The sequence below is a fragment of the Phaethon aethereus genome (assembly GCF_964289735.1).
Source record: "Phaethon aethereus genome assembly, chromosome: 1".
Classification (NCBI taxonomy): domain Eukaryota; kingdom Metazoa; phylum Chordata; class Aves; order Phaethontiformes; family Phaethontidae; genus Phaethon; species Phaethon aethereus.
The window spans coordinates 25,532,970-25,560,601 of record NC_138575.1 but is presented as its reverse complement, the minus strand read 5'-3'; the positions used below and the strand labels follow the sequence as shown (position 1 = coordinate 25,560,601).

The window sequence follows — 27,632 nt, the reverse complement described above, 5'->3', positions numbered from 1 at the left end:
TCTAAAAGTTTAGAATTTACAAAGCTCATCAACAACATTTTACTTTTTAAATAATGAGGTTGCAAAACATGAAATGCAGTTATATTGACTGGTCAAGATCAAACTATTTTATCCTCAGAAATTTATTTTGATCTGTGCAATACAATTAAGGTATTGATGAAAAAGTACATTTCTTTAAAACCAAGGAAACTATTAATCAATAATTCAGTTAACTTCTTTAACTTCAGTTAACTTCTCCTAAGAGTTATGTTTTTGTACCAGTAGGAATAGGCGCACCTTTTGAAAATTCATTTGCACTAGCCTGAATGTCACGCCTATGCAAAAATGATGTCATTGTTGGAATCTGAGCAAAGTAGGTTTTTGCTCGGATATGCTTATGTTTTATTCTGTGAATGAATGCCGCTTCATAAGCCTGAAAGGAGAAAAAAAAATCAAAATACCATTAAATACAATTAAAATATCTGGCAATCAACATGTTGCTTCATATTTTAGACAGTATAAACAGTGACCCTTTAATAAATTAATCCAGATAACTTATTCATCTATGATACATGATGAAATATTTTGTAGTTCTATACTGCTACCTTAGGGCCCAATAGTGAAAATTACGAACCACTCCTTGTGAAATATTAGTCAACTTTTAAAAACAGAAAAAATTCTGGCATTTTTTTACCCATTCCAAATAAAACTTATCTGTTTCTTTTCAGGCAAGAACATTTTTACTTATCATTGAAAATTAAAAAAGGCAATGTTTAAATATCAACACTTGCAAGGTGATGACTACAGGAAATGTCCTTAATAAGAATCATAGTGATTATTCACAAACAATCATGGCAGCAAGAATTTTGCAGCATTTCAGTCAGCCTTTGTGTTCAGTGGTGTCATTTTCCTAAATTTCTAGTGATAAGAAGTAGTTCAGATGATGTAGTAAATAGCCAGAATATTTAGTTGAAAAGTCCCTTTGCTATTGCTATAGTCATCATTATGAATAACTGCTATGAAAGACAGTGCTTGAGAGGGCTTTTTTGTTTCAGTGAATGAGAAACAATGATTCAACTTACAACATTTGTACTGTGCCTCATTCTCCTTATTTCACATTCTTTTTTTTTTTTTTTTTTTAAAACAAAGCTTTGGCCATTACCAGTGAAGAAAGGTGACTCCTCACTATAGCTGACCCACTTCTACTTTCGTAGCAAGAGCAAAGTGAAAATACCTTACAATTTTTAGGCAGGCTTGCATACATTACCTGTTCCTTTTCCAGTCTAACTCCCCCCTTTACCGAAGTTCTGGACCTAATCAAGTTAGTGGCATCTCTTAGATAAGACATCCAGACTTATGAAGTTAAACCAGAAAAGTGCGTAATCAGAATCTTTGCCTGCCATAATGCTAGTAACATAAATTTATGGATGCAGAGAAGCATCACTAGATTCAGACTGCCTGAACAGCCTTGTTGACTGAAAGTGAGACAGAGGAGTCAATAAGGAATTTCCAGCTCAAAATCAATTTTACCTTTTAAAGCTAATGCACACATAAACATGTATCTGCTTGAAGACACAAGTTGGACACACACACAAAAAATATCATGGATGTCAGGATTCCCTTTACCTTTAGAATTCCCTCACTGATACATTTCTTCCCCAAAGCAAACGTTTCATTAAGAGAGCAATTCATTTGCTCTGTCAGTTTACTTGTCACATACTCTTAAGAATTCCAAAAAAAAAGGTCAATGCCTAACAGATGAAGTTGCATATTGTGTTAGAATTAGAATTAAGAACAGCCTGAACAAAAGGGCACTATACAACAATGACCTCAGATCACCGCTTACATAAATCAATAACCTCGTGGTGAAATGCTTAATAACCCATTACTAATTGCAGGACAAACACAGCTCACAGGATTCTCCCGTGCCTTAGAAAACTTGATACTCTACCATACGATGTCCAGTAGACTGAGACATGTACCAGACTACCACGTTTAGATATGGAATTTGGGAGGAGTGGTGTAAAAATACACAGTTTCAATGACTTCTTTAACAAATTCTAAGTTTTTAAACTCAGAACAGCAATTATGTTTTTATTGCTTAATTGCAAACTCTAAGATTACATTGTCAAGGGTACTTAAATGACATCTATGTAAGAAAGTAAATTGAGACAAATTTTATTATGACAAATGGTTATGTTCTAGACAAAGAGCCAGTCTGTTATTTGATGAGAAATTTATAAAACTAGAAATTAATGAGGCCAGAGCATGTGCAAGAGCACAGGCACACTATTGTCACAGTATTTATGGTTCGTCTTTAGTATGTTTTTCATCCAGGCCAGCTCTTGTCTGATGTCAGCTGACGGAACAACATAAGTGTGGCACTGTTCTCAGTAGGCAGCATGGAAGAGGCCACTTAGCTTCTTGCATTTCAGGAGGGAGAATCTGGGCAAGAGAGAGCTTAAGTACATGGATGTGAGCTGTACTGTGTCAGCTGCCCTCTAGACTACTGCCCATTTTATTTAATAGTACGGATGCAATCATTTAAATAGCCACAATGGGCTAACCTAAATGTGGATGAGCGTAAGCACTAAATTCGGCCAAACATCATTAGTCACAGGATTCTATTAAAACAGAACGTAAATATTGTAAAAAACTAAGCCCATCAAATTTTACCTTCTGAAGGTTACACAGCTTAAGATGTGCATCTGCCTCATCTTTAGTGAGGAGAATAGTGTTCCATGGAGACCACTCACACTGCTTATCCCATCTGACCATAACCAAATCATAGAGGTCACTGCAGGCACTGAGAGCTGACTGACAGCCCCATATGTTCTCAATCAGGTACTGCAGATCTTGATGCTGAAATGGAAAACAGGGTTAAGAAAGAAGCAGCATGTTTCATTCTACAACAGAAGTATTGTAACTGTATAAGAATCCAAATAAAGCTTTGAATAAACAATTTTTTATGTATATATCATATAATCACTTGGTTAAAGAATGTCTAGACATACAGATCTTCCTTTAGCACAGTGTGGCAATTATTAACTGCATTTTTCTTGTATAATCTCTAAAACATTACATTCTTACTTTGATTGTCTCTGCCAATGGCAATTCATACAAGATCTGTTTGTAAAGGTTCTCTAGTACAGAGAGGCTTTTAAATGTACTTTTAACCTATGTCTAAAGATTGACTTAAGTTAACCTAATTTGTTTAATTTATTACTAGCCATCTGAAATCACTACTAAATCTTGATAAAAACAGCTTCTTGAATACAACAACAAAAAAAATTGGGATGGCAGTTACCACTGAAGTTTGGCAAGTTTTTCTGTCACCCTCCATTAATTCTTCTCTGTATCGGTCATGGAAAATTATTAGAAGATTTTTATATACAGGAGTCTGTAAACAACAGACTCTTAAATAGGTTTTTCTCCAGGCTAGCCATTTGAAGAAGACTCATTCCTCTAAAAAGAAATCTTGATTTTAATTAATTAAATAATGGCCTTTGCATGTTGTTTATTAAACTCCTGACAAAGGATGAATGAAACTGTGCCAATACAGTGCTTTAGTGAAATGCAACATCATGTATTCTCAACCATCTTGCTTCCAAAATCCAGGAGTGAAAACCAATATGGATGAACATCACCTACAAAATCCAGGTTCTTTGATAGTATTTCTTAGCATAGGCATGATAATTAAAGAATCCAAATCTTCCTTTTGGCAGCTGCCATTGGCAAAGTGCTAAACCACTGCATGGTTTGTTTTGGTAGCAGTGGGATATTGATGACTGGCTTTTGTTTGCTTGGTTGTTGTTTCAGACACACTGAAAATACAGTTCAAAAACTGTTCTATGAATGTTGATACTGTAGACATTTTTATTACTACATCTCAGAAAGTTCAAGTAAATCTCAGCTCTTCTATATTTTCAATAAATAACACTTTGCAATTACCTCAGATTTGGCACTTTCCCAGTGGATACTGGATGTCAAATTCTTTTGTTGACAAAATAAGTAATAACAACTAAGAGACAATTTGCTGAAATCAGAGGCAAGAAGTTGTTCCAGTAATGATTATTAAGAAACATCGGGTACTTAGTAATATTGCAGAAGATTACAGATGATTAAGATGATGATAGAAAACTTAGAAGGTTAAAATATTTAATGAATTCCTTTCCTAATACAGGCAAAACAGTAAAACTATCAACTACACAGACATCCTACTGACATGGAACAGGAATGTCAAAACCTCAGCGTCTTTAACAATTTAGTTGTATTACTAAAACAGTCCGAATAACAGGCTCAAAGTGTTTTGCTAGCATTATGACGAGCAATATCACATTCACAAAAACATTACTGTTGCTTTACAGATGATGCCAGTATCTTTAAGCAACAGGATGGCCATAGCAGAACCAGAAGAACTTGGATCATCCGATTCTTTGACCTATCAGCTAAACTTCTACCTTCTTTTAATGTGTAGCTTGTAAGCACTTTTGAAAGTACAGCTATACTTCAAGAGCTTAAGTGCTTCTCCTTTATGGTATCGAACATCACATATCACAGGAAGAAGTTTTTGTAGCTTTTAGCCTATTTCTCCACCTGTCAACAGCATACACAAAATAAAGGAAAAGTTATAGTCAAAGTCACTGGTTTCCATTATTAGCAATGCTGTTTCAGACAGTACCTGAACTAAGAAAACGATTTTAGCATCATCCTGATAATCAGCTTCAGACTTTCTGAGATTTTCTAGTATAAGTTTGTACTTCAAAAATGTTTGTCGTCCCCGAGCCTCATTATCAAGCTTGCAACACAAGCGACATCTGCCAATGCTGCGGGAATTAGCAGGAACAGGAAACTCAGTAGATGGTAAGTAATTTTCACAACTATGACAGAAGTTAACATTTTTATAAAGCTTTAAGGGATCTGGTGGAACCTAAAAGATTTAAAAGAAAAAGTTAATTTACCACAAAGTATCTTTGTCTTACCTGTGTGTCACCCTAACTCTATCAGAATACATTTTTTATATATTCATTAATGTATTCTAATATGTAAAAACCAGTAATATTCATTTTAAAATAGCAAATAGGTGGTTGTTTTTTAAATAAAAGACCAAAATCCATTCTATTTTCTTACTGCACTTGTTAAAATCAGTTATATAAATCAGTTTTTAAGCTATATAAAGATACTAGACTTTATGCTCCAGTGCTCTTGCTGATGCTTTTATGTATGTAGATTGTCAGCCTTTGTGGAAAGATGGCAACACAGAGAAAAGAAAAATTAATTCTTCTGCATTTAATTTTTCATATAGAATCTGTTCTTTTTGTCAAAGATAAAACCCTGAGATTATGGGCATATTAATATTTTGGTATAAGAACATAAAATCATCAGAGCCACGTGTCCAAAAACAATGTTGGGGAAGATAATAAACTAGCCTTGCTAATGACCTCTTCTCTGCCATATTGCTTCATGGGTTCTGGAAAGGATATAATGTATTCTGTGCAGAGGGCCCAAGTCTGTAATTAGGTAGTTTGAGTAGTCTGACAATCCAGCTACCTATTGTGGTCATCTGCCTTTTTTTGAAAGTACCCTGAGGATTTGGTCACTTTGACTGTCTGTTGATGAACTGCCATCTTTTTTATGGTCTACAGAAGGTTACAAGATTCAAATACAAATATAGGCGCAATTCAGCCTTCAATTTAAGGTAGAGTTAACCACAAGCTACAGAAGGCAAAGATCTCCCATCTCCAGTCTCTGCTATGACACATCTAGGTAACTCTGTTCATAAACCTAGTGTAAAATAATTTAGTTGGTTCTAAATCCCACTAGCATTTACTGATTGATTCTCTACTCCCGAGATACCATCAACCACTGTAGGAGGTATCCTCTTCTGATAGATGCACAATACATGTTGCTGCCTAAAGCAACAACATATGATAGCGAATCATATTTTTAATTGTAATCTGTAGCCGGAAAAGAAAAACAACCACACAACTTGAGAGGTGTCTACCACTATCTCCACTGCATAGCTATAGCTGCTTCTTATGAAGTAGTAACTGGTTGTAAAACAGAAGTTCGTAACAGCTCTTGCTTAGATGTAAGCTCATTAGACATCACTTTGACAATGGCAATGTTTCTTCTTTCTGGATGTATCTACCATTTATAATTCTCGGATTTTTTTATTTCATACGTAAAGTTCCTGGGCTCTCTCAGTGCTACCAGCCATTTGTCAGGTTCTTATATCCACGTCTATGCCCCATGCTTCTTACATGACTATATAAGCTTATTTGCATGAAGCCTGTGTACTTGCTACATTTTACTTCTTCAGGAACTCCTCCAGCAATTCTACAGCAAAATGTAAAACAAAAATGCTTTCATTGTTTTCCATTCCCCTTCTCCACCATCTTTAGTTCGATGGCCATTATGTCAGACCGCAAAATAGGAATAATACCTTAAGTATCCTAGCAACTTCAGAGTTAAACTTTGGAGTTTTAATATACTGAAGAAATAATGTACAAATTCTTTTCCTTAGTCCTTCTAAGTTGCATTCTTTCACCTCTCTTGACATAAGATCAACTTCCCTATCAATTAATTCCATTATTTCCTGTGTTAATTTACATTCATGTTCCTGAAAGAAAATGGAAAACAAACTGTAAGGAAGCAAACAAAATAATTCTAATGCAGATATAAAAGAGAACTATAGATTCTATGCCAATCATCATTCATATCTCTGTTCAAGAAAGAACATGTTCATATAAGAACCCCTTAGCGTCTTAGGAAAACAACCTCCAAGAAAACTAATATAAAGAACTAAAAAACTGAGCATGCTTACAGATTCTGCTTTAAGGGGTCTGTATATATACCAAAGCTGTGAGGAACTGTAAACCTGGAGGCATTAAAAAATGTTAAGCAGAGGCACAGAACATATGCAAAGTTTTCAGTCTCCAAAAGCCCCAAGAAATGTCCCTAAGAAGCTTCCTTTGGCTATGTGGTAGATGTAACGTATATACATAGTAAATAGTTTTAAAAAACAAAAACAAAAAAACACCAAAAAAACCCCAAACAAAAAAACCCACCACACAAGAGGCATGGGGGACTTTATGAATATGCTTTGAAATCAGTAATTTCAATATTTCAAATGCTTAGCAGGAGATTCTCCAGAAAGAGATAAGAGGTGAATGACTTCAGTGTTTTCTCACCTAAAATACAGTGTTAATTTACAGAAATTCTACAATTTGTTCACTACAGCAATATTGACTTAAATATTAAGATGGGCAGGAGTTCATAAACCAGCAATGCTCCCAATGCTATATTGGCCTTAGATCAAATTCTGGTACTACCAAAGCAAAAAGCAAGATGTTAGCATGTTTTAATAAGACCAGGAAGCATCATTCTATTCTAGTTTGATGTCAACAGCATTACTTGGAAAGTACCTTGAAACTTGTATTATTCTTTTTTGTATATGAATTAAAAAAAAAACAAACCACAAATATGAAAGACTGAAAATGCAAACAGCTTCTAATTCACTGGGAACACTGCCAGCAGCAGTAGGGGTGGGGAGGTGGGAAATCAGTATTTGTTAGCCAACTGAGAGATGAGGTTCTAAACATTTGAAAGTTCCAGACATTTGAAAGAACTGAGGGAAAAAAAAAACCAAACAATAGCCACTTAAATCTCTGCCATGGTTTTCATCAAGTTGTTATAAATACTAAGCTAAACTTTGTACTAAAGTTGTATTATGTATTAATATACAAAAAAGTCTGAAACCATAGGGTTAAAATTCTAACACAACTTGAAGAAAACATGTGCACATCACAAAGTGAAATATGAATTTAGAGTACATCTGGAATGTAAATTACACTCTCATGCCAGGTGGTACACTAGGCTTTCTCTTGCTGCCAGCTCATCATCCTGGTACTTGTTTGCCAGAAGAAGCATCGCTTTATGTGTCAACATAATTAAGTGACTGTATCTTTGGGAAGTACAGCTTCAAGCTGTACTTAAAACAGAAATAAATAGAAAAATAAAATAAAACATACCTTCACTGTACGTCTGAGTGTTAACAGCACATCTATTCTCTCATCTTGTGGGATATGATTCATGCTAATGCTGCGGTAGATTTCAAATAGTTCTTTGGCACGGAGTGTGTACTGTGTATCCATTTCTGTGATTTTTCCATCATATGCTTTCCATCTCTTAGGTTGTGCACACTTCAGAAACAATTTGTATAATTCTGAGCCATTATAATCTGATCACCAGCCAAACAAGTGCATTATGTTACATCAAGTTTCACCAGAGCAAATAGGGACTTAACTTTAATGCCAGGCTAATACAAAAAGCTGAATTCTATTGCTGATATTTACACAGTACGTTTTCCACCAGAGCAAGGATTCAATTGCACACTTTCTCTAAAGTTGCAGGTCATGAAAATTTTGACTTACAGTATTTTAAAAGTAAATAATATTCACCCACAGGGATATGCTCTACTTCTTTAAAAGGAATTTACTGGCAGTAGTGTTAGAACACATTTGCTCTGTATTTCATCTTGCAGTCATAAATCCCTCTAAACTATCAGTAAAAATCAATGGGACTGTTGACTGTGTAAAGATTGCAAATTTAGGGCCTCAGAGTCTACTGCAGTAGAAAATATCTCCAGGGATATATATATCTTCTTTCTAGAGGACTGTTTTGGTTGCAAAACACACTGTTACACAGGGGGCTAGTTCACTGTGGAGGGAGGTATTTAAATCCAATACAGAGATACTATTCAAAACCTTCTTCCCATCGTTACCTAACCACATTGAACTTACCACTCACTTTCCTTAATTGGGACAGCTATTTAGAACCTCATTCTGTGTATTAATTATTCTCTTTCACTTGGAACTTGAGTGTTCACAAACTTCTGTGAATTTCACTTTTCAGTCTCAGTGTGAGTTAACTACAGCAGCACTTCATGCAGCATTCACATGCTGAGTAGTTTTCTGGATATGACCCCAGAATTGACGCAATCATTATTTTTACCAAATATACAGGCTTGCTATGGTGATAAGTCATAAAAATATCAAGAATATTAGATAGTTAGAACAGATACAATTAGTCACCACCACAACCAAAACAGAGCTTTCCTCACTTCTAAATAAATAAATTATAAAGTTAGGTAAGCAAAAGAAAGACAAAGTAATTGAAAAAAGGATTTAACAGAGAATAACTGGCATTTAATTACATTATCAGTGGGGATGGAACTCTAATTAAAGGAGGTATTGTTAATCAGAGGTCACAATTTAGAGCCAAAACTGGTTAAGAAATGCAAAAGCAAAACCAAACTTTAGTAAAAAACAAAACTCTGAATTCCTTAGTGAAATCTTTCAACTTCTGCAAAACTAGAAAGAAGGTATTTTCTCTCGGTCATAAAAAGGGAGCATTCTGCTGTAACTTCATGACTTTGTTTCACTATCTTTGTACAGTACTAGAAATTCTAAAAACAAAAAACAAAACCAAAAAAAAAGCAAACAAAAAAACCTCCACCAACTCAGAAGCTATATCATGCTGTAACTGCTTTGTATGGTAGATTGGCAAAAACACTGCTTTCCACAGAGTAGATAATGCAGTACCTACATTTGATCCTCTTCAATGAAATCACTTATAATAAGACAGAAAGGTTATTTGCTTATGCTAGGGAGAGTCAATGGGCAGAGTTTACCTTAGGAAAAGGTTATTAAAACTAGGTTCTCCTGATAAATTTGCACAACTCATATATAAGCTAGCAGTCTTGGTATTCCACTCTGCAAATGACCCTTAACACAGACCAATTATATTATAATGTTTAAATGATCCAAAGCAAGATATCATATCTGTATTACTGTGATTACTACCTCATCATAACTGGGTATTATATAAAATAAAATAAATTAAAAAGAAATAAATTATGCAGCTTTTTACTGGAAAAAAAATGTACAGAGGTCTCATCAATGTGAAGATTTCCAGTATTTCAGAAAGAATCACAAGCCCTCTGATTTCAGTAAAATTTTCATGTATTCAAGATTGATGTGAGAAAACTAAAACTTCCAGATTTTTGCCAGCATTTTCTTGCCTTTTAGTCTGCTGGCAGTGCTGCAGAATTTACAATAACCCTGTTATCTGTATTACTTCAGAGAGCAAGACTACTATAACTGCACTCTGCTGCTAATGCATGAAAGCAGAAAAAAGCACCTGAGGAGAGGAACACACCACCACAGATACAAACAGGAAAAGGTAAAAAAAGTATATAAAAAAACCCCCCCATCTATTTCCCTGGTGCAGAAATAGCACAAAGCATGAAAGGTATGAACCGAGCAATAGTTAATAATTACACAAATTCCTTTAAGAAAATATGATTGTCATATAAAACCTTAAACAAGTACTTCCTCTTCAAAATACAAATGCTGAAGAAGAAAGAGCTCAGCGTAAAAAAGAATACCTACAATGTAGTGCACACACAACCAGAAGCAACCATTGGAAAAGCACACAAGGACGTACATGTTTAAAGCAGCAAAGAAGAGAAAGAAAGTTTTCATGGAGCAAGTTTCATACCACATTGGCTGCTGCAGCAAAGTGAAGTGCTTTCAGTCTTCAGATGTGAAAGGTGTTATTTCAACTTTAACTGGCAAGTGTCCAGATTAACGCTATCAGCTCAAAGTTCAAGTAGTAACTGAATAAAGCAACTATAATCTAGCATTCCAGTGATAAATTTCATACTACATTTTAGATGTTTAACTTGCACTGTTACCATCGTAACAAACCATCCATTTAATTTTAAGATTTCCAAAATTATTTTTTATGTATTTTACTTTTTAAGAAATGCAGAAATTGTTACTTTCTTTACCTCTGAGTGCAGGCTGCTATATATCTCAACAATTCAGAACACTCAAAACCTTACAACTGACATGCTAAAAAAAAAAAAAATTTAAAAGGTGCAGAAGTTCAGAGCTCACTATATCTTCAAATTAAAAAGAAATCAGTCTCTTTACTGAAAAAGATATTTTATAAATTTAAAATATGAATAAAAAAATTAGTTGTAAGTGCTTCAGAAACATGTCTGCTGTTTGGAAAGAAAGAGCATCTCTTAGTCTCTCATGTGTTTCCTGAATCTCCAAACATCAACTATCACTAGGAATTCTGGTACTGAAGAACATTTTGCTTCTGATTCCTAGATGCAACAAAACTGTACAACCTGTGAGAATATATACTGAAAGTAATCTATATAGGACAGGCAGTCCTTAAAGGAAAAATAAGGATAGAGATTTGGTTAAGAGAGAAACGTATTTGCTTTAGACTGTTCCAGGCTTCTTTTTCTGAGAAGATAATAGAATAGATTGTAAATAATAGAAAGAAACATTTAACATAGAAATGATTCAAGGTTTTGATATCATTCCTAAATATTTAGTTTTCTGGTTTTTTTGCACTCTTGAAAACAGTAACGGAGAATAAATCACATGACGCCAATAAACTCAGTAACAGTTGCACCAACATTTCAGATAAGTAATTTGTTCATAATAAATAAACTTAATAGTTTTTATTGAATGACTTTTTACAGTCCAGTTCCCATACATCAGTAATAAAAGAATGAAAAAAGTCTCTTTTGGACACAACTTTCTTTTTTACTTTTGAGCCGTAAATAGTCAAAATTAAAAAAAAAAAAAATTACATAGTGAAAAACTATTTTTGTTGCAGTATTTCATTTCACAATTATTTCACATACTATGAAAACAGCCAGAAAATAAACTATTGCTTTTTTCTGAGGGGATTGATTGCTGGGACATCTACTTTTTTTGTATTTTACATTAAGTTGCCACTGAATCTAGGGCCATTCTAAATCATCTTTGTGTATGAATGAATTCTTTGTTTTATAGATGAAAGACTGAAGAACACTTGCATTAAATTTCATCCCCAAGATTATATAAGAATAAAATCTCAAGTTGTTCAATACGATATATGATTCAGACAAAACTCTTCTGTTTTCATGTACAGAACAGAAACCCAGAATAAATGCTGTCTTTAAAGACAGACATATGATGACCAAAGGCCTGTGCTCAATGGGAAAGATATGAAAAATCTAGTTCCTGAAGGATAACATTTCTGAGGGAAGAAGAAAAAAAAAAAAAAAAAAGAATCAATTAACCCATTCTGCAGGGTTAAAGTTTAATTTTACAAATACTTGCTTAAACATTTGCATTTAAGTTTAAATGCAAACTTTTCACTATAGAGAGCAATGAACAGAACATATCAGAGGGAAAATGACTTAGTAGTTTTGATTAGTGAAACTGAATATTTTTGAAAGAGAAGCTAATAGGCAGATTTTTAAAGTTTCAAAAACAGATTAGGAAAGAGCATGATTTCACGCATTAATTCCTACACCACTGCAGTGCACACAATACAAAACACAGAATGGCATGCGATATCCTGTTGCTTTACAATGTCAAATTAACCATGCTGAATTGTTAGAATTTGAGCATTTAATGCTGTTAACAGTGCTATTGGAATCATGTTCTTTATGCAGAATAGTTACATAATACAAAATTCAACTATTCAGTGCTATTTTTTTATATCGTATATACACACCTGAGATTTACCATAGACACAGGTAGTTAGCAGTCTTTATGATACACTGTTAGTCCTTCAATCAGTCACAGAGCTAAGAAATTCTCTGAAGTTACTGAATAGTATTGACACAAACAACTAGGTTTATAATATTATATTATTATATATTAATATTATTATAATATTAATATTCACATAATTAACTGTTAGAGCTAGAAAAGTTACTGTTGGCAGGTAGTTTGCAGATGTCTTTTCTGTTCCTGTACTTTGGTATTCTTTATGTTCAGCCTAAAATTACATCACTGACCTTATCCAGAAAGCACAGTATTGCTTTTTCTTGATTCTCCTCATCTGCATTTAGCTTGTGTCTCCCAATGGAAGCAATCAGCTGTGCCTCTTGTTCCAGAAGTCCACAAAATGCTGCCTTTCTTTCAGCTCCAGTAAGAGTTCTGTTAATCCGTTCAGTCTCCTCCTGCCTCCATACTACAGATAAAAATATTTTGTGCTTTTTTAACAAGATGTTTTCCAGTGAAATTTCTACTTTCATATTTAAGAAATAACATAATTAATTTTCAATATTAATGAAAAGCCAGTTTCCATGTTAGGGAATTGATTGTTATGAATATTTTCGATAGACACAAAATGGCCCATCAAGGAATGTAAATTATACAGATGTTCTGTGAGAATATGTGTGTGTACATCAATTCCAAACTGCCAATTTGTACTCCAAACTCAAATATGGGTTAGGAGAAAAAGAAGGTCTATGCAAGGAAAATAATTTAGCTCCTGTGGAAACGTGTGATAAAATGATTTCTTCATGATTTTGCATCTACAATAACTGTTTGTGTCTCAAACAGCTCCAAAAGATATGAGCAATAGGAACTTTTTAAACAATTGCTCAACAAAGTCACAAGAAAAGACACCATAGAGATCTTCTCAACAGATTAAGGACAGCATCTTACTGTGGTATTACTAGTACTCAGTGCTAAGAATATTACTGCTTCTCCCTGCATAAATAAGTAAAATCTAAAGAAGCTTGAAGTCCTCCAAAACGGAGGACTGACAGTCATGTTTAGCACTCCAGGTCTCACACTGAATATTTGAGTGGTATCATCTTTTGCCATCTAAGGCAGATGGTTGTGCATTAATAATTAGACAGTCATTGCTCTCCTCTCCCTTTCCTCTTCTACAACAGAACCCTTCAAGTGGAAGGAAGTGGCATTCAAACCATAAGATAATAATGATAGCAGAACGTGAATCTGTACACGCTGTATAAGAATCTGGCCTTCTGAATCTTATAGTCACCAAATCACCAAACCACAGGGATCTGCTGCACGTAAAATTATGTTGACTACTTAATGACAGAAACATACAGATTACATATGTATCTATCGTGGTTTATTTTGCAGTACCCATTTCCTGACTATAAGTGCTGATATACAGGCTATATGCCCTTACAAAAATCTGTTAGTAAAATCAAATTGTGTTTACTGAATACTGTTTTCCTTTGCATGCAGTGTAACAATTCTTGTCTTCTCTGAAGACTCTGTTCCATTTCAAATACCTCTGGAGTTTTGTAGGGAATTTTACAAGATCCAAAACTTCAACATTCCTGAATAATATCTCAAAGCGTTGTTATTGTTCCAGAATAGTTATGCAGAAGCAAAACCCAGTGTAAAAGAAAACAATCTAATATGTGATGCATACTTACTGAAAAAACCTGTAACATCCTGTATCAGGCAAGATTAGAGGCAGGAGGAGGGAAAGGAGGAAGGTTTATTTTGCGCCTGTGGCTTCCTTATCTACAATACCTTATGTTTTCCATTTTAAAATATTTCAATTCACTTCTTTAAGGCTCGCCAAGCTTTGGTATTAATATGACAGCTGTCTGACAAGTTCTGTGTACCCAAAGATATATTTTTAAATAAAGCCATTTCAGCAAACAAAAGCACTGTATAGAATTAATTTACATGAAGCTTTATATGCCTCAAGGAGACAGCAACTTCAAAGGTAGAGCTAATAAATACGGTAAGCAATTCTGTACTTATAGAAATTAAGCAGCTGTCAGTTATCATCCATACTTACCTCCTGATTCACCATATACATGCAACCAAGTTAAAAACATTCCTCAGATTATCTGTTCTACAGGCAGAGATTTTACTCATTACAATTTTTACTACAGTTTTTATAAAACAAACTAGTTCACACTTTTCAAATAAATAATGAATGTCTCTATATGCAGACACACTGAATATATAAATACATCTCATTTGCACCACACAGTCAACAGGCAAGTTTTTGTACCAACAGGAATCGCTTGTACTGACTGACCCTGTAATAGTATCCCCCTGTTGTGATCAGCAGCAATAACCTTCACAGATCTCTGGAGGACAATAGTCTTATTCTATTACTGTCACAATGATTTAGCTTGTGCAGACTGTTGACACTATAAGAATGTAAAAGCAGTTTCAGATGCAGGTAGAAAAAAAACGTTCCTACAACCACTAAGCTCTACTAAAATAAAGAGCATGACTGCAAGTCTCCATGTAGAGAAGCAACTAGTCAACACCAGTAAACAAACACAAACCAAAAAGATTCATGCCAGACAATTTTTTTTAACAAAACATTAATAAGACATTTTATGTACTGGAGTTCGTTCTATTCCAGTTTTGAAACGGCACATGCTTTTTCAGGTTGCCCAGATATTAAATTCCTGAATATGGATAGGTGAAAGTATTACTATTTGTGAATCCAATAAATTAATCAGAAGAGACACTTATATAACCGTAAGTTTTAAATCTAAAAATATTGGGAATATCAGCACTCATTCACAACTTTAACTCAGCTTTGTTGTTTCTATTGCAAATAAGACTCTTCACACTTTTTTTTAAAAAAAGTGGATCATACATTTGATAGCACATTATCTAGGAAGCAGTTTTTTAAAGAAAACATTGCAGGAAATCAGATACCAAATAGTAGCACTTGTCATAAGTGGAAAGGAAAATATTATTATTTGAGTACCTAGTCAGACACACCTTTAAAAGGGCTTGATTCTTGTGATGAGAAAAGCTAATTATCTATGAAGAAAAAGGGAGGTGGGGGAAACAATCCCTAACAAACCATAATTCTCATGCAGATACCATTCCCAAAATTCTAAAGTTTAAAACCAGGAATAATTTTTACATTTGTCACAAACAGTAATATTTATAAGTCGTCATACATCCAGACAAAGCGATTTGTTCAATGCCACACAAAGTATGACAGTATTAAAAGATTAGTGTATAACTTGGGAATTCTCAAATCATGATCTTAAGCTCGATGAATAACACGCCACAAAATTTACGCTTAGTTTACCATGGAAGAAACAGCTGAGATGGTTTAAGGTACATCAGGGTGGCTTTGTAATGAAGCAGGTAACCCATTAGGCCAGTTCTGCTATAGGGGACAGTAACACCTAAATTGCCGAAGTGTCATAAGCAAGCACTGTAGCCCTAGATAACATATGAGTTGTTACAAGGCACAGTGCAAGCATCCTGCTTAAAAGGAGACATTTTAAAAAGAACTCTTGCAGTTTCATTATACACTGGTACAAGTTCACTGCTTTCTATTGTTTTTGGTTTTCCAAAAGGACATACTCTAGGTTTGTTACATTTGCAACATTACTCTCCTGTAAGTTATGTCAATTATCATCAATATTCACCTTATTTTTGCAAGAAAGTTTAGAGGTGCTTGCCTATATTAGACACCATCCACTCCAACAGGAAAAATCTTTCAGGATGCCCTATAGGACTCCTAACAGATATTTAAGATATTTACAGCTCAGTTTTGTGAAACATGGAATAAATTAGAAAGGAGAAAAAGCAGAAGATGATGACTAGAACAAAAGGAATAACCTCAGTCATATATTGTAAAGTTCTGGGCAAAAAAATATCTGTATTAAATGATGAATGATGGATCTTAAGAGTAATTTCTTCATGATATTATTTTCAGCATCCTAAATGTAAAGTAAAAAGTTTAAAGTAACTCTGACCCAAAAAAATAGTTCCTCTTCCTCTAGCTAACTTTACCTTGCCATTAGAGATGAATGAAAAAAAAAACCAAAACCCAAACCAACCAAAAAAACCCCACTCTGCCAAATAGCATTATTCTACAAGCTAATTATTTCCTAAAAAGGTGTGCTGGTTTTGGTTGGGATAGAGTTAATTTTTTTCACAGTAGCTTGTATGAGGCTATGTTTTGGATTCGTGATGAAAACACCAGGATCTTTTAGTTATTGCTAAACAGCGTTTACACAGTGTCAAGACCTTTTCTGCTTCTAGAAATATATGAAAGTCAAATAATTCTTTAAAAATGAAATTTCACTGTAAGTCAGAAAAATCAAGGAAGTATCTATAGAAACATGTCAAAGAGTTTGTTTCCCACAAACTGTACTCTTTTGCTGATGTAGGGGTATCTCTTTAAGAAAAAAACTTACATTCTAAAGCATGGTACAGTAGCTCAAAGTCTTCTTTTGTTTTAGGGTTCAGTCTTCGTTCATCCTCCCTTCTCAGTTTTTCTTCTTTCTCTTTTTTTCTCCGTAACTCTTCTTGTGCCTCCCATGCCAGCCTTAACCTCTTTTCTTCCCTCAGATTTTGTACTACATTTATAGCATGCCAACGACGGAAATATGTCTGTAATACTATTACCTATATGTGATACAATACCAAAGAATCGTGAATTTAAAACAATACAGCATAAAATTTTTTTCTTAGCTGTTATTTTTTCTAGATACTTAACTACATTTTCAAAAACAGTCATGTACTATTAATCTAAACACTAGTATGCTTACTCATTTAGGTAACTGCGGGAGTTTAATCGGTGAGTACAGTGAAGAAACTAAGTTCAAATAATAAAGTTGAAGTACAAACTGCAATTACAAAATCTATTCTTCTTTTTCAAATCTCTCCTTAAAAAAGGCCTTTTGCCACGTATTGTTTTTATTCTTTTCTCTTCAGCTTTGTAGGCAGAGGTCCTCATTTTACTATCCACTTATATAGTGTCTAGATTGGGAATTTAGACACGTTTGCAAACTTTCTTTTAAATTCCTAAATACAAAAATCAACACACATACACACAAAACCAATTGCACTTTATTTGTAAACAAATAATAAAAGTGAAATTACCAATGCTGTTATGACAGAACTTAAAAAAATTTTAAAAATCCACCTTCCAAAACTGTGGCCATTAATGACTAGGCAAATGCCTGTATGAAGCTAAGGGAGCACAACGCACAAGCCTGAGTTAGCACTTGCACCATAAGCGGTTTAACCAGGCCAATACCATGAGCTAATAAGCACTGTTCAGTGTTGAAGGCTGTCAAGCATAAAACCACACCAATACAGTAATACAGTCTCTAGAGGTATCTTAATCTAACATTTCTCTTGAATATGTCTTCAGCTAGTATTTCAGTGTGGAACTGCACTGCACTGTACAAATCCATCAATTTGAACCAACACCAAGCCAATGTCTCTCTACTGTGCATTATAGACTACCTGCAGTTACACTACAGATTTCAGTAAGTGGCAGTAATCATCAGAGTAAAACATATTGACAGTCCTGAGGAAACTGCTACATTATTTGGTTTCCACTTCTACAAGATGCTTACTGCTGTCAGCTGATGTTGACCAGATAGAAGTTCTTACTGAAAACTTCTACCCAGAAGACTTCAAAGCATCTTGCCAACCATGTCAATAAAATTATCCTACCTAGACATGTGGGAAAGCAATTGTTTCCCCATTTAGTAGATTCAGACTACCTATTTTAAGCAAATTAATAACTAGACCATTTACAAAGTTGTGCCCCGCCTAACACGATATTGGGTGTACTTAAGTTAGGTGTGCAGTCACTGAATACGTGGTTTTCAAAAAGAAATTCAGAATGTCTACATGGTATCCCCTGCACCATGACTACACAGAATCTGTCATGAGAATTGCCTGCATCACGCAACTTAGCATACCAAAAAACTCTACAGGCCCGTTGCATGTGTTTGGACAGCCAGGTTCTACCTTAATGCCAAAGCTGGAGCTTGAACTGGACAGACTGGAGAGTTGGGCAGAGGGGAACCTCATGAAATTTAACAAGGACAAGTGTAGAGTTCTGCACCTGAGGAGGAACAACCCCATGCACCAGTACAGGTTAGGGGCTGACCTGCTGGAAAGCAGCTCCATGGAGGAGGACCTTGGAGTCCTGGTAGACAATAAGTTATCCATGGGACAACAATGTGCCCTGGTGGCCAAGAGTGCCAATGGTATCCTGGGGTGCATTAAGAAGAGTGTGACCAGCAGGTTGAGAGAGGTTATCCTGCCCCTCTACTCCGTGCTGGTGAGGCCTCATTTGGAATATTGTCTCCAGTTCTGGGCTACCCAGCTTAAGAGAGACAGGGAACTTTTGAAGAGAGTCCAATGGAGGGCTACGAAGATGATTAAGGGACTGGAACATCTCTTGTATGAGGAAAGGCTGAGAGACCTGGGTCTGTTCAGTCTGGCGAAGAGAAGGCTGAGAGGGGACCCTATAAATGTCTATAAGTGTCTGAAGGGTGGCTGTCAGGAGGATGGAGCCAGTCTCTTTTCAGTAGTGCCCAGTGATAGGACGAGAGGCAATGGGCACAAACTGCAGCACAGGAAGTTCCACCTCAACATGAGGAAAAACTTCTTTACTGCAAGGGTGATGGAGCAGTGGAACAGGCTGCCCAGAGAGGTTGTGGAGTCTCCTTCTCTGGAGACCTTCAAAACCCGACTGGACACGTTCCTGTGCAACCTGCCCTAGGTGATCCTGTCTTCGCAGGGGGGTTGGACCAGATGATCTTCAGATTCCCTTTTTTCAACCCTACCATTCTGTGATTCTGTGAATGCAACCCAAAACAGAACAGTGTATCAAAGGTAACCTGTCAGGCCTGTTAAAACAACCAAACAAACCTGAAAACCACAAAACCCATAAGCTGAATGCAGGTCTCCTAAATCCTAACCCAATGCTCTATCTGTTTGAGGCCATACATTAAGCATGTAGAATCACAGAATACTTAGAATACATAGAATATCCCCTGCCCTCCTGCCAGTCTGATCCCACTGAAGTGAATCCTACTTCCCTGGAACTTCTTCATACAATCATAGAATCATAGAAGGGTTTGGATTGGAAAGGACCTTTTAAGGTCATCTAGTCCAACCCCCTGCAGTAAGCAGGGACATCTTCAACTAGATCAGGTTGCTCAGAGCCCCGTCCAACATGACCTGGAATGTTTCCAGGGACCACACCATACCACCTCTCTGGGCAACGCATTTCAGTGTTTCACCACCCTCGTAAAAAATTTCTTCCTTATATCTAGTCTGTAGCTTAGGTCCTTCTAAAGAGATCATGAGAATGCCATAGGGACAAGCCTATTGTAATCCCTAATGCTCTATATGGAAGCTTAACTGTCACTGTAAGACAGAAACAAGTAAAATCATAAGTTTTAATATGTAAGAAACCACAAGGTCTCAAACGTCATTAAACACACTAATATTGTAAATGTGCAGATACACGCTACCCTCCTATCCGAAAGATTAGAGAATATGAAGATTAAGCAGACATTTTGGAGTTCACTGTTAAATTCAGTCTTTGAACAGTCTGAACACTCATTAAATATTCAGAGAACTTTAGTAATACATTGCTTTACAGATACAGTTTCAAACAGACGAGAACTTACCGCTTCGAGTCTACGTTTATGGTATTCTTCTGCTGTGAGGTATTTTCCAGGACTTATTAGTTTGTCAGTTGTGTTTGACACATACAGGCCAATTTTAGTCATCTGTGTTGATGTTGTATTTTTTGTTTGTTGTGACTTATTTTTTTCTGAAATTGTCTGGGGAAAAGAATGCGTGTCAGATAACAAGATATACAGTGGGTTTTTTCCTCATAACAATAAGTGGCAAAATTAGCTATTTATAACAACAATCACAAGACTAATGATACTCATCCACTAAATAGTTTCAATTGCATGCTTATTTCTGATCTGCTTTCTCTTTTCTATTAGAAATAATTGTGTCAACATTCTATTCTGTTTGGCAAAAACAACATTCTAAAAAGACACTACAAAGCCATTACCTGCGTTTCCCTACAAAATAACTGAATTCCTTTGTCAGGTCGTTTTTTGGGTATTGTTTGCGATCCTGCGTTATGGAATTCCACTCCTGTTATCCTGTTCTTAAATCCACCCAGAAATGGTTTATGATAGGTAGGTCTTTCAATTTTTACAACTACATCTTGGAATGAATCAGAATCTGTTCAAATGGAAGTTCCAACATAGAAATATTGTGGTTTTTAGTAACAGGTTGAGATTAGAGCAAGATTATATATATATTGATACACATTTAAAAACAACATTTACCTGTTTGTACGCTGACAGTTATTTCATCAGGCATGTGGTAATCCTGTGGAACTTCTTTCCCAGGAAAATGTTCCTGAACAAGACGTAGCTTCTCAGACTGGGTAGTTTCATCAAAGTTAGCCCCAGTCCTCTGAAGAGCTTCATCATCCTCAATCATGCTTCCTAAAAATAATACCAAAATTAATTCCTAACATGCTTCTCAAAACAAACAAATAAATGTAATAACCCATGTTTACCCTGAGATTATTTTATTGAAACATGGCAACACAGAATAATCATAGATTAGACAGGAAATCATCAGAAAGACAGTCTACGTGAAAGCTGAAACAGTATTATCATACACTTTTTGAAGAGTTATCCAACATAATACTGTCACCATGTAAAAAGTTATTCATACTACAATTCTTAAAAAGTTACAGTAAGTAAACATTTTTTTTGCAAATGCATAATTTTACATCAAGGTTACCAATTTATACAGCAAACTTGTACTGAAAAATCTTACCTAAACCTGCTCCAGTCTAGACCTGATCTAAGCATACAATGGCTGAATCATTGGTGTCTTTCACATGATATCTAATGTGGTGTTTATTCAAAGACTGCATTCTGAACCAGATCTACTTAATTTGAAGCTCCAGAAATCACTTCTTTTCGATTTAGAGATAAGAGCCTATCTGGCTTTGGTACAGTGCCCTTTCTAGGCAGCTATGGCCAGCTATTCAGAATGAGAGTATCTGAGTGCAGCCCAGCCAAGAAGGCGGCAGTCAGCAGCTCCATGCTGCAAAGGGTCACTCACCGAGCTCAGGGCAGTGAATTGGGAAGAGGAAGTAACACAGGACCCAGGACTAGGGAGGAAATAATGGAGTGTTTCGGGGACTGCAGGAGAAAGGGATGGATAACAGAAGGGTGGCAGGTTACAGAAGAATTTGAGAGGTAAAAGAGTACGATGATCGCTACAGTCTAGTCTAAACTGTTAGTAGCCCGTATACTCACGTGAATTATGCACTGCTGTTTTTCAAATGCATGTGCAAAACACGTATACATACTCACACACGTTTCTGGAAATGAAGATCACTCTATAAAATACCATATTAGTCTACAAATTGTTACTGCAATTTGAGATAAAGAATACATTCCTCGCATTTTCAAGCATGTTTTGTATGAGAATTTAAAAAGTCACTTGAAGACGAAAAACCAGTAAACATGTACAGAATGAGGGGGGTTGTGCAAGAAGCCATCATCAAGTTGAAGAAAAAAGATCTCTTTAAAGCCCTAATGTTCAACATTTTAGTAACTGCTTTACCTGTTACTGTCCCATATGCCATATTTTCTGATAGTACTGAGTCTGGAGATGTTTGTTCTTCCCTTTCTGGATTTTTTACTTCAGGTAAAGTAGAATAATTCTCATTGATAACAGGAGATGTGCTCTCAGATGATGCACTGAATGGGGCATCTGGCTCAAATACATCTTGCTCGTTATTTCTGATCACTTCTTGATTGCCTATTCCTTTGCTGGGTAATCCCCACTGTGCTGAACTTGACTGCTCCAGAGAAGGCTGCTGCTCGCAGCCCACCTCTGACTGTACAGTGCCTGTAGCCCCTCCTGAAAGCAGGCTCTTCTCTGCTGGGCCCGCGTCCTTGGCCTCTCTGACTACTCTTCTTTCTGAGGATGCAGATGGCTGCTCTGCACCCGACCTTTCCATTGCAACAACTTCAAAGCAACGATCTGACGTGTCTTCCATTTCCTAAGCTATCAGTTGCATGGTTTTAACCTTTCTGCTAGAATAATCACAGTATCTATTTAAAATTGCGTACTAGCACATTTCTACCACCAAACATATGGGTGACAATATCTTGAAAAGCTTTTTCTGCGTCTATTCCCAAATAGCCTGTTTAGAAGAGCATGAGGTGTTTGCCTTCACCAAACGCAAAACACTTAACACCGTCTCACTAGTGTTTAACAAACATAATACTCCATAGCGTAGCTCTTTCTATATACATATATAGATATATATCTACAACAAGACTTTACAGAGGAGCGTTACCCAGACTGCACACCTTTAAGGTTTCCCGCGCTGCCACTGAAACGACACGGGGAGGGAAGAATCCGAAGCCCCTATTCATGAAGAAAATGCAACACCAAAGGGGAAGAAGCCGCCGGCAGCAGCCAGGCCCACGGGTGACACCCCACCGAGCGCCCGCCTGGGCGGGCACCGCCACGCCGCGGCCGTTGGGCTGCTCCCCTCCGCGCGCGCCCCCTGACGCCCACCGGGCCCCGCATCCGTTACTTCCCCCCGGCTTCCGCAGGGCCCCGCGCGCCTCTCCGGAGCGGCCGCTTGCCTCGCCGGCGGCGTGTCGCGGTAGCTATAGCAACCGGGACTGGGCGGTGCCGGCCGGCGTACCAGGAGCATGCGCACTGGCGGGAGGGGAGGGCCGGGAGGCGGGGGCGGTGGGGCTGGGGGGCGGGCCGGGCCCCTCAGAGTCTCGGCTGTCTGCGGGACGGGCCGCGCCGCTTTTAACGCCCGCGTTGCTCTACGCGCCCCAGGGACGAGGGAGGCCAAAAAGAGGGGAGAAGGGAAGCGGTGTGAAAGGACAAAGGTCGAGGGACGTCCCTAGCGCCATTTCACGCCATCGCGGCCAAGGAAAGCACCACAGCACCGCAGAACGCAGCACTGGCAGCAACCTGTGCTCGCTGCCTCCACTGCTGCCCTGCCTCGTCGAGGTTGGTACCTGTGCCTCGGCGTCATGCAGTGCCGGCACACCGGTCTTCTGACCCTTGCCGTGTCCTATATTGTGATTCATAGGAAGGTGAAGATCAACTCTTACCAGCTTACAGTAGCGTTAATGCAAGAAAACACCATTTTTCCTTTCCGTTTATACTGTAGGTAGTAGCAGAAATTGTGCCAATACCCAAAACTGTTTCCTGAATATGATTAAAAGCAGGTGTGTTCGGATGCCGATAACCCCTGCTTTCCAGACCATGATGTCCTGCCTGTCTGTCAGCGCTTACCCACGTGATGCCTTCAGCCCCATAGTGGTGGTCTCCCATGGCAGATCTGCACTTCCGGTGGCAGGACCGAGGCTTTTGAGTGGAAATTAAGACTTATACCAGAATTAAAACCATATGAAACTGAATTTCCTGGTGTTTGATGTGTGATCACTGAGACAACTCTTGCAAGTGTTTACAGGAAAACTGAGACTACACCCACTTCACACAACCATCGTAGAGGTGAAATATACAGTTGTGTGTCACAACTCTGGGAGAATCCTGAACAAAAAAAAAAAAGTTGTATTTCAGCAGGCATTGAGTAACATCCATACCCAGTAACAATATGCCATGATCACTGTTACCAAGTTCACAGACATTGTTAGGTATTTGAATTGCTCGCTTCCCATCAACAGGGCAGAAGTTTCCCATTACTGCTGTTAACGCTCTCTTTTCTAAAACATGGATTGAGCTTGAACTCAAGTTGGAATAGGACCAGCAGTAGCTCTATAGAAAGATACTACATCATTTTGTGTCACTTCGTCACTATTATATAGCCAATTTGATGAAACATTCTAACTAGTTTTCAGTTTGCAAGATGATTTTTCATTTTTTTCTAATGAAATAGCATATATGCTGTAAATACAAAAAAGCAGCTTTGACTCCTCTCCCTTTGAACACAATCAGAAATTATGTCAAAGATGAAAATGGTGTCTTGTTCAGAACACAGACACTGAAAATATGTTAAGCAGCACAGATAGCACATTGGGAATGACAAAAACCTCAGTACTGCTGCTACTTGGCAATGAGAAAGCTGTTTTTCTGGTTTAACAGGCTCTGTCTCCATTAGGTCCCATCCTTGCAGACAGGGTGATTTTCCACTCCCATAATGACTTCAATCAGAAGATCTCAAAGTGTTTTAAAGATCTAAAGTTTGTTAACTCTAAGGCTCGCAGTGATTTACCTTACCATATCACAGCAGATGATAAAATCTGTTGCATCATCATGTATTTCCAACATAGTTAATGGAGAAAAAAACAAGCAAAATTACAGTCAGTGTCCAAATTATGCCTTGCTGGCATATTCATCTTAAAATAAATTATCTGCAACGTAGTACTCCTAATATAGATTCTCTCTTGCCTGTAAAATATGCATACTGTTTTGTTGCTACATGTGGATTTAAATATCAGATACATAGTTACAGAGTTAATAGCAAGGTAAAAATTACTGTTTCTCTTCGTAGCAAAGCTGTATTTTTAAATTAGCCAGGAACAAGGATGACATGAACTACACAACACTTTTACAAAAAGGACCGAGTTCCATCTCAAAACTGCAATACATTTTCTTTCCTCCCTTTGTTCTCAATAACTGCTATTGAAAGTTGATGCTACAACATAATACTAATTAATTTAATAATCCTACATAGCACAGATGATTAATTTATGCTAAGATAATGAAACCAAATTTAACCAATAATAAAATAATGAAAATAAATCATAACAGAGAATTTGATAAAAAGCTCAGAAGATTGAAAAATCCTTATTAATGATTCCTAGAGTTGGCTTCAGTAGAATCTTTTTAAGACTCAAGTTAATTGATTCCTAAATTAAAGCATTTGGTGAAAGCTAATCCAGTATTTTGGATAGAAAGATTTAGAAAATGATCCCATTTTGAGTCACGTGAAAGAAACACTTATAGACCAGAAAATAGCTGAGAATATAAATTAGGAAATACAGCCATAATAAAAAAAAAAATCCCCTCAAGGTAGTAAACAACTTATATTAGCGTCTGTACTGTATTTGTGCATTTGTGAAAGGGAGAAGATGACAGTATGCTGTGTGAACTCAAGTTTTAAAAGACCAGATATCAAATTTCAGCAGCAATGGGAACTAAAAAAAAGAGAGAAAGACTTTCTCTCCCCTGCAACACAACTCATGAGCTTAAAGGAGAGCTATTGTAAGTCACATGACAAATATGGCTTTAGAAGTGGAGAAAATAACTGAGCAAAAAGAGAGTTCAACTAATAGCTCAGTTATGAAAGAGTAGAAAGAACTCCAATTACTTGTCACCATATCCTGGCAACTCCTCCCCCTGCCCCAAGTATTGCATACTAGTATTCATACTAGACTTCAGGGGATTTTGTTTGGTTTATATTTTGCTTCCTCTCCCATCAGCTCAATATTTATTACCTAAAAACCATTCATCTTCATTTCTCATCTGACATCATTCGTCCTCATTCAAGTTTGTAATACTTTAATATTTCTGATGTGAAAACTGTTTCTTAACTTTATCAAAGTCTTCTTCTGGACTGCCATCTAGTGGTTTTGTTTCAGAAGAGACCAGCTTCTACCTTTTTCCAAGACCAAAAAAGCCTTCAAAACCAACCCACGAAAGCAAAATATTTTCCGCTTTTTCAGTTTTCAAAATGCAAAATTTTCTGTAATTATAGTAATAATAGTTGAAAAAACAATGCTAAAGAATGTAGTGAAAATAGTTGCTAGAGTCAATAGTATACCCCTAGGTATACTTACTGTTCTGCTCTTCTACTGTCCTACTCCCCTAATACCTTGATTGTATGAAATATTATATAAAGCTGTTAATTAATCATTCGTAATGATGTCACAGGTAACCTTACAGGCCTAATGACTATGAAAAAAAAGCTATGACAAAGTATATTATGCAATGTAATGTAGTGCAGTGGCACTACCACAAGCAATTTAATAAACTGCAGATTTTTCTCAGACTGCTATATTCTTATCTTTAAACTTGCAAGAACTTTATTGGTGGTACTGAAAAAATGTGAGTAAAGGCAAACTCGCACAGTATCTTTAGATCTAGTTGTGATACTTTAACTGGGGCTTTTAAGCTTAAATCTTTAAACAAGTTTTCTTCAGAAGAGGCAGACACTGTTTCAATTTCAATGTCCGAAAGAACCTAGCCAGATGTGTCAAGAAAGATCCACCATTTTTTTCATATTACTAAGTGGAATTCAAGGTCTGAATCAATAATTTACAAACACATCTATAAAGTATACATGTTTACATACAAAGCCTTTGTAAGACCCCACACTAAAGTCTACCCATTTGTATTATGCTAAGCATAATAACTTACCTGCTAACCAAGAAACCTGTTCCTGCTGTCACTGGCGGGGGTAGTCTTCCTTCTCCCCCTCACCCCTCTAATCTTGGGTCTTCCCAGTGCTTCCCCCGAGGCAGAATTAGGGTTTATGTGGGCAGCAAAGTCAGCCAGTTCAAGTCAGTGATTCAGCTGAAATCTAAAAAACTGTTATTTTTGGTAAGCCTAGTTTTCATTACATCAGATCCCTGATCTCAGTATTTGCATGGTCATAAAGACACTGGCAGCAGCTGGCAAAAACACACAACCGAAGGTGGGAGAGAAGGGTGGGATCATACTTTTCTACAACTTTGATTTCTACTTCAAATGGTCTATAATATCGGTATTTGTTAACATAGATTTGCAGATTATAAAAATAACACAGAATGAGGCACAAATACCCTGTTAATAAATTACAAAAGGAAATAAACCAAAGGTTGTACAACAGCTGAAAAGAATATTCTTAAAACCATTTTTGCAAGAAAAGCAGTCTTTAGATTGCTAAATGTAAGTGGACATTAGGACAAAACATGTTTTTATGAAGTTATTATCTTTAATTTAAAGACAACTATCAGTAACAATAGA

The 27,632-nt window shown here is 36.6% G+C and overlaps 1 protein-coding gene across 1 annotated transcript; it reads right to left on the bottom strand.

The window, feature by feature from the left end:
• IQUB (IQ motif and ubiquitin domain containing) lies at positions 1-22,689 on the bottom strand (the record flags this gene model as incomplete). Its single annotated transcript, XM_082001936.1, has 11 exons — positions 1-412; positions 2,656-2,841; positions 4,661-4,909; positions 6,425-6,601; positions 8,013-8,183; positions 12,857-13,032; positions 17,024-17,234; positions 20,270-20,425; positions 20,668-20,843; positions 20,951-21,112; positions 22,251-22,689. 11 exons carry the CDS (start codon positions 22,687-22,689, stop codon positions 245-247), a joined length of 2,271 nt encoding a protein of 756 aa, XP_081858062.1. The 3' UTR covers positions 1-244.
• Between the last annotated feature and the right edge of the window lie 4,943 nt (positions 22,690-27,632).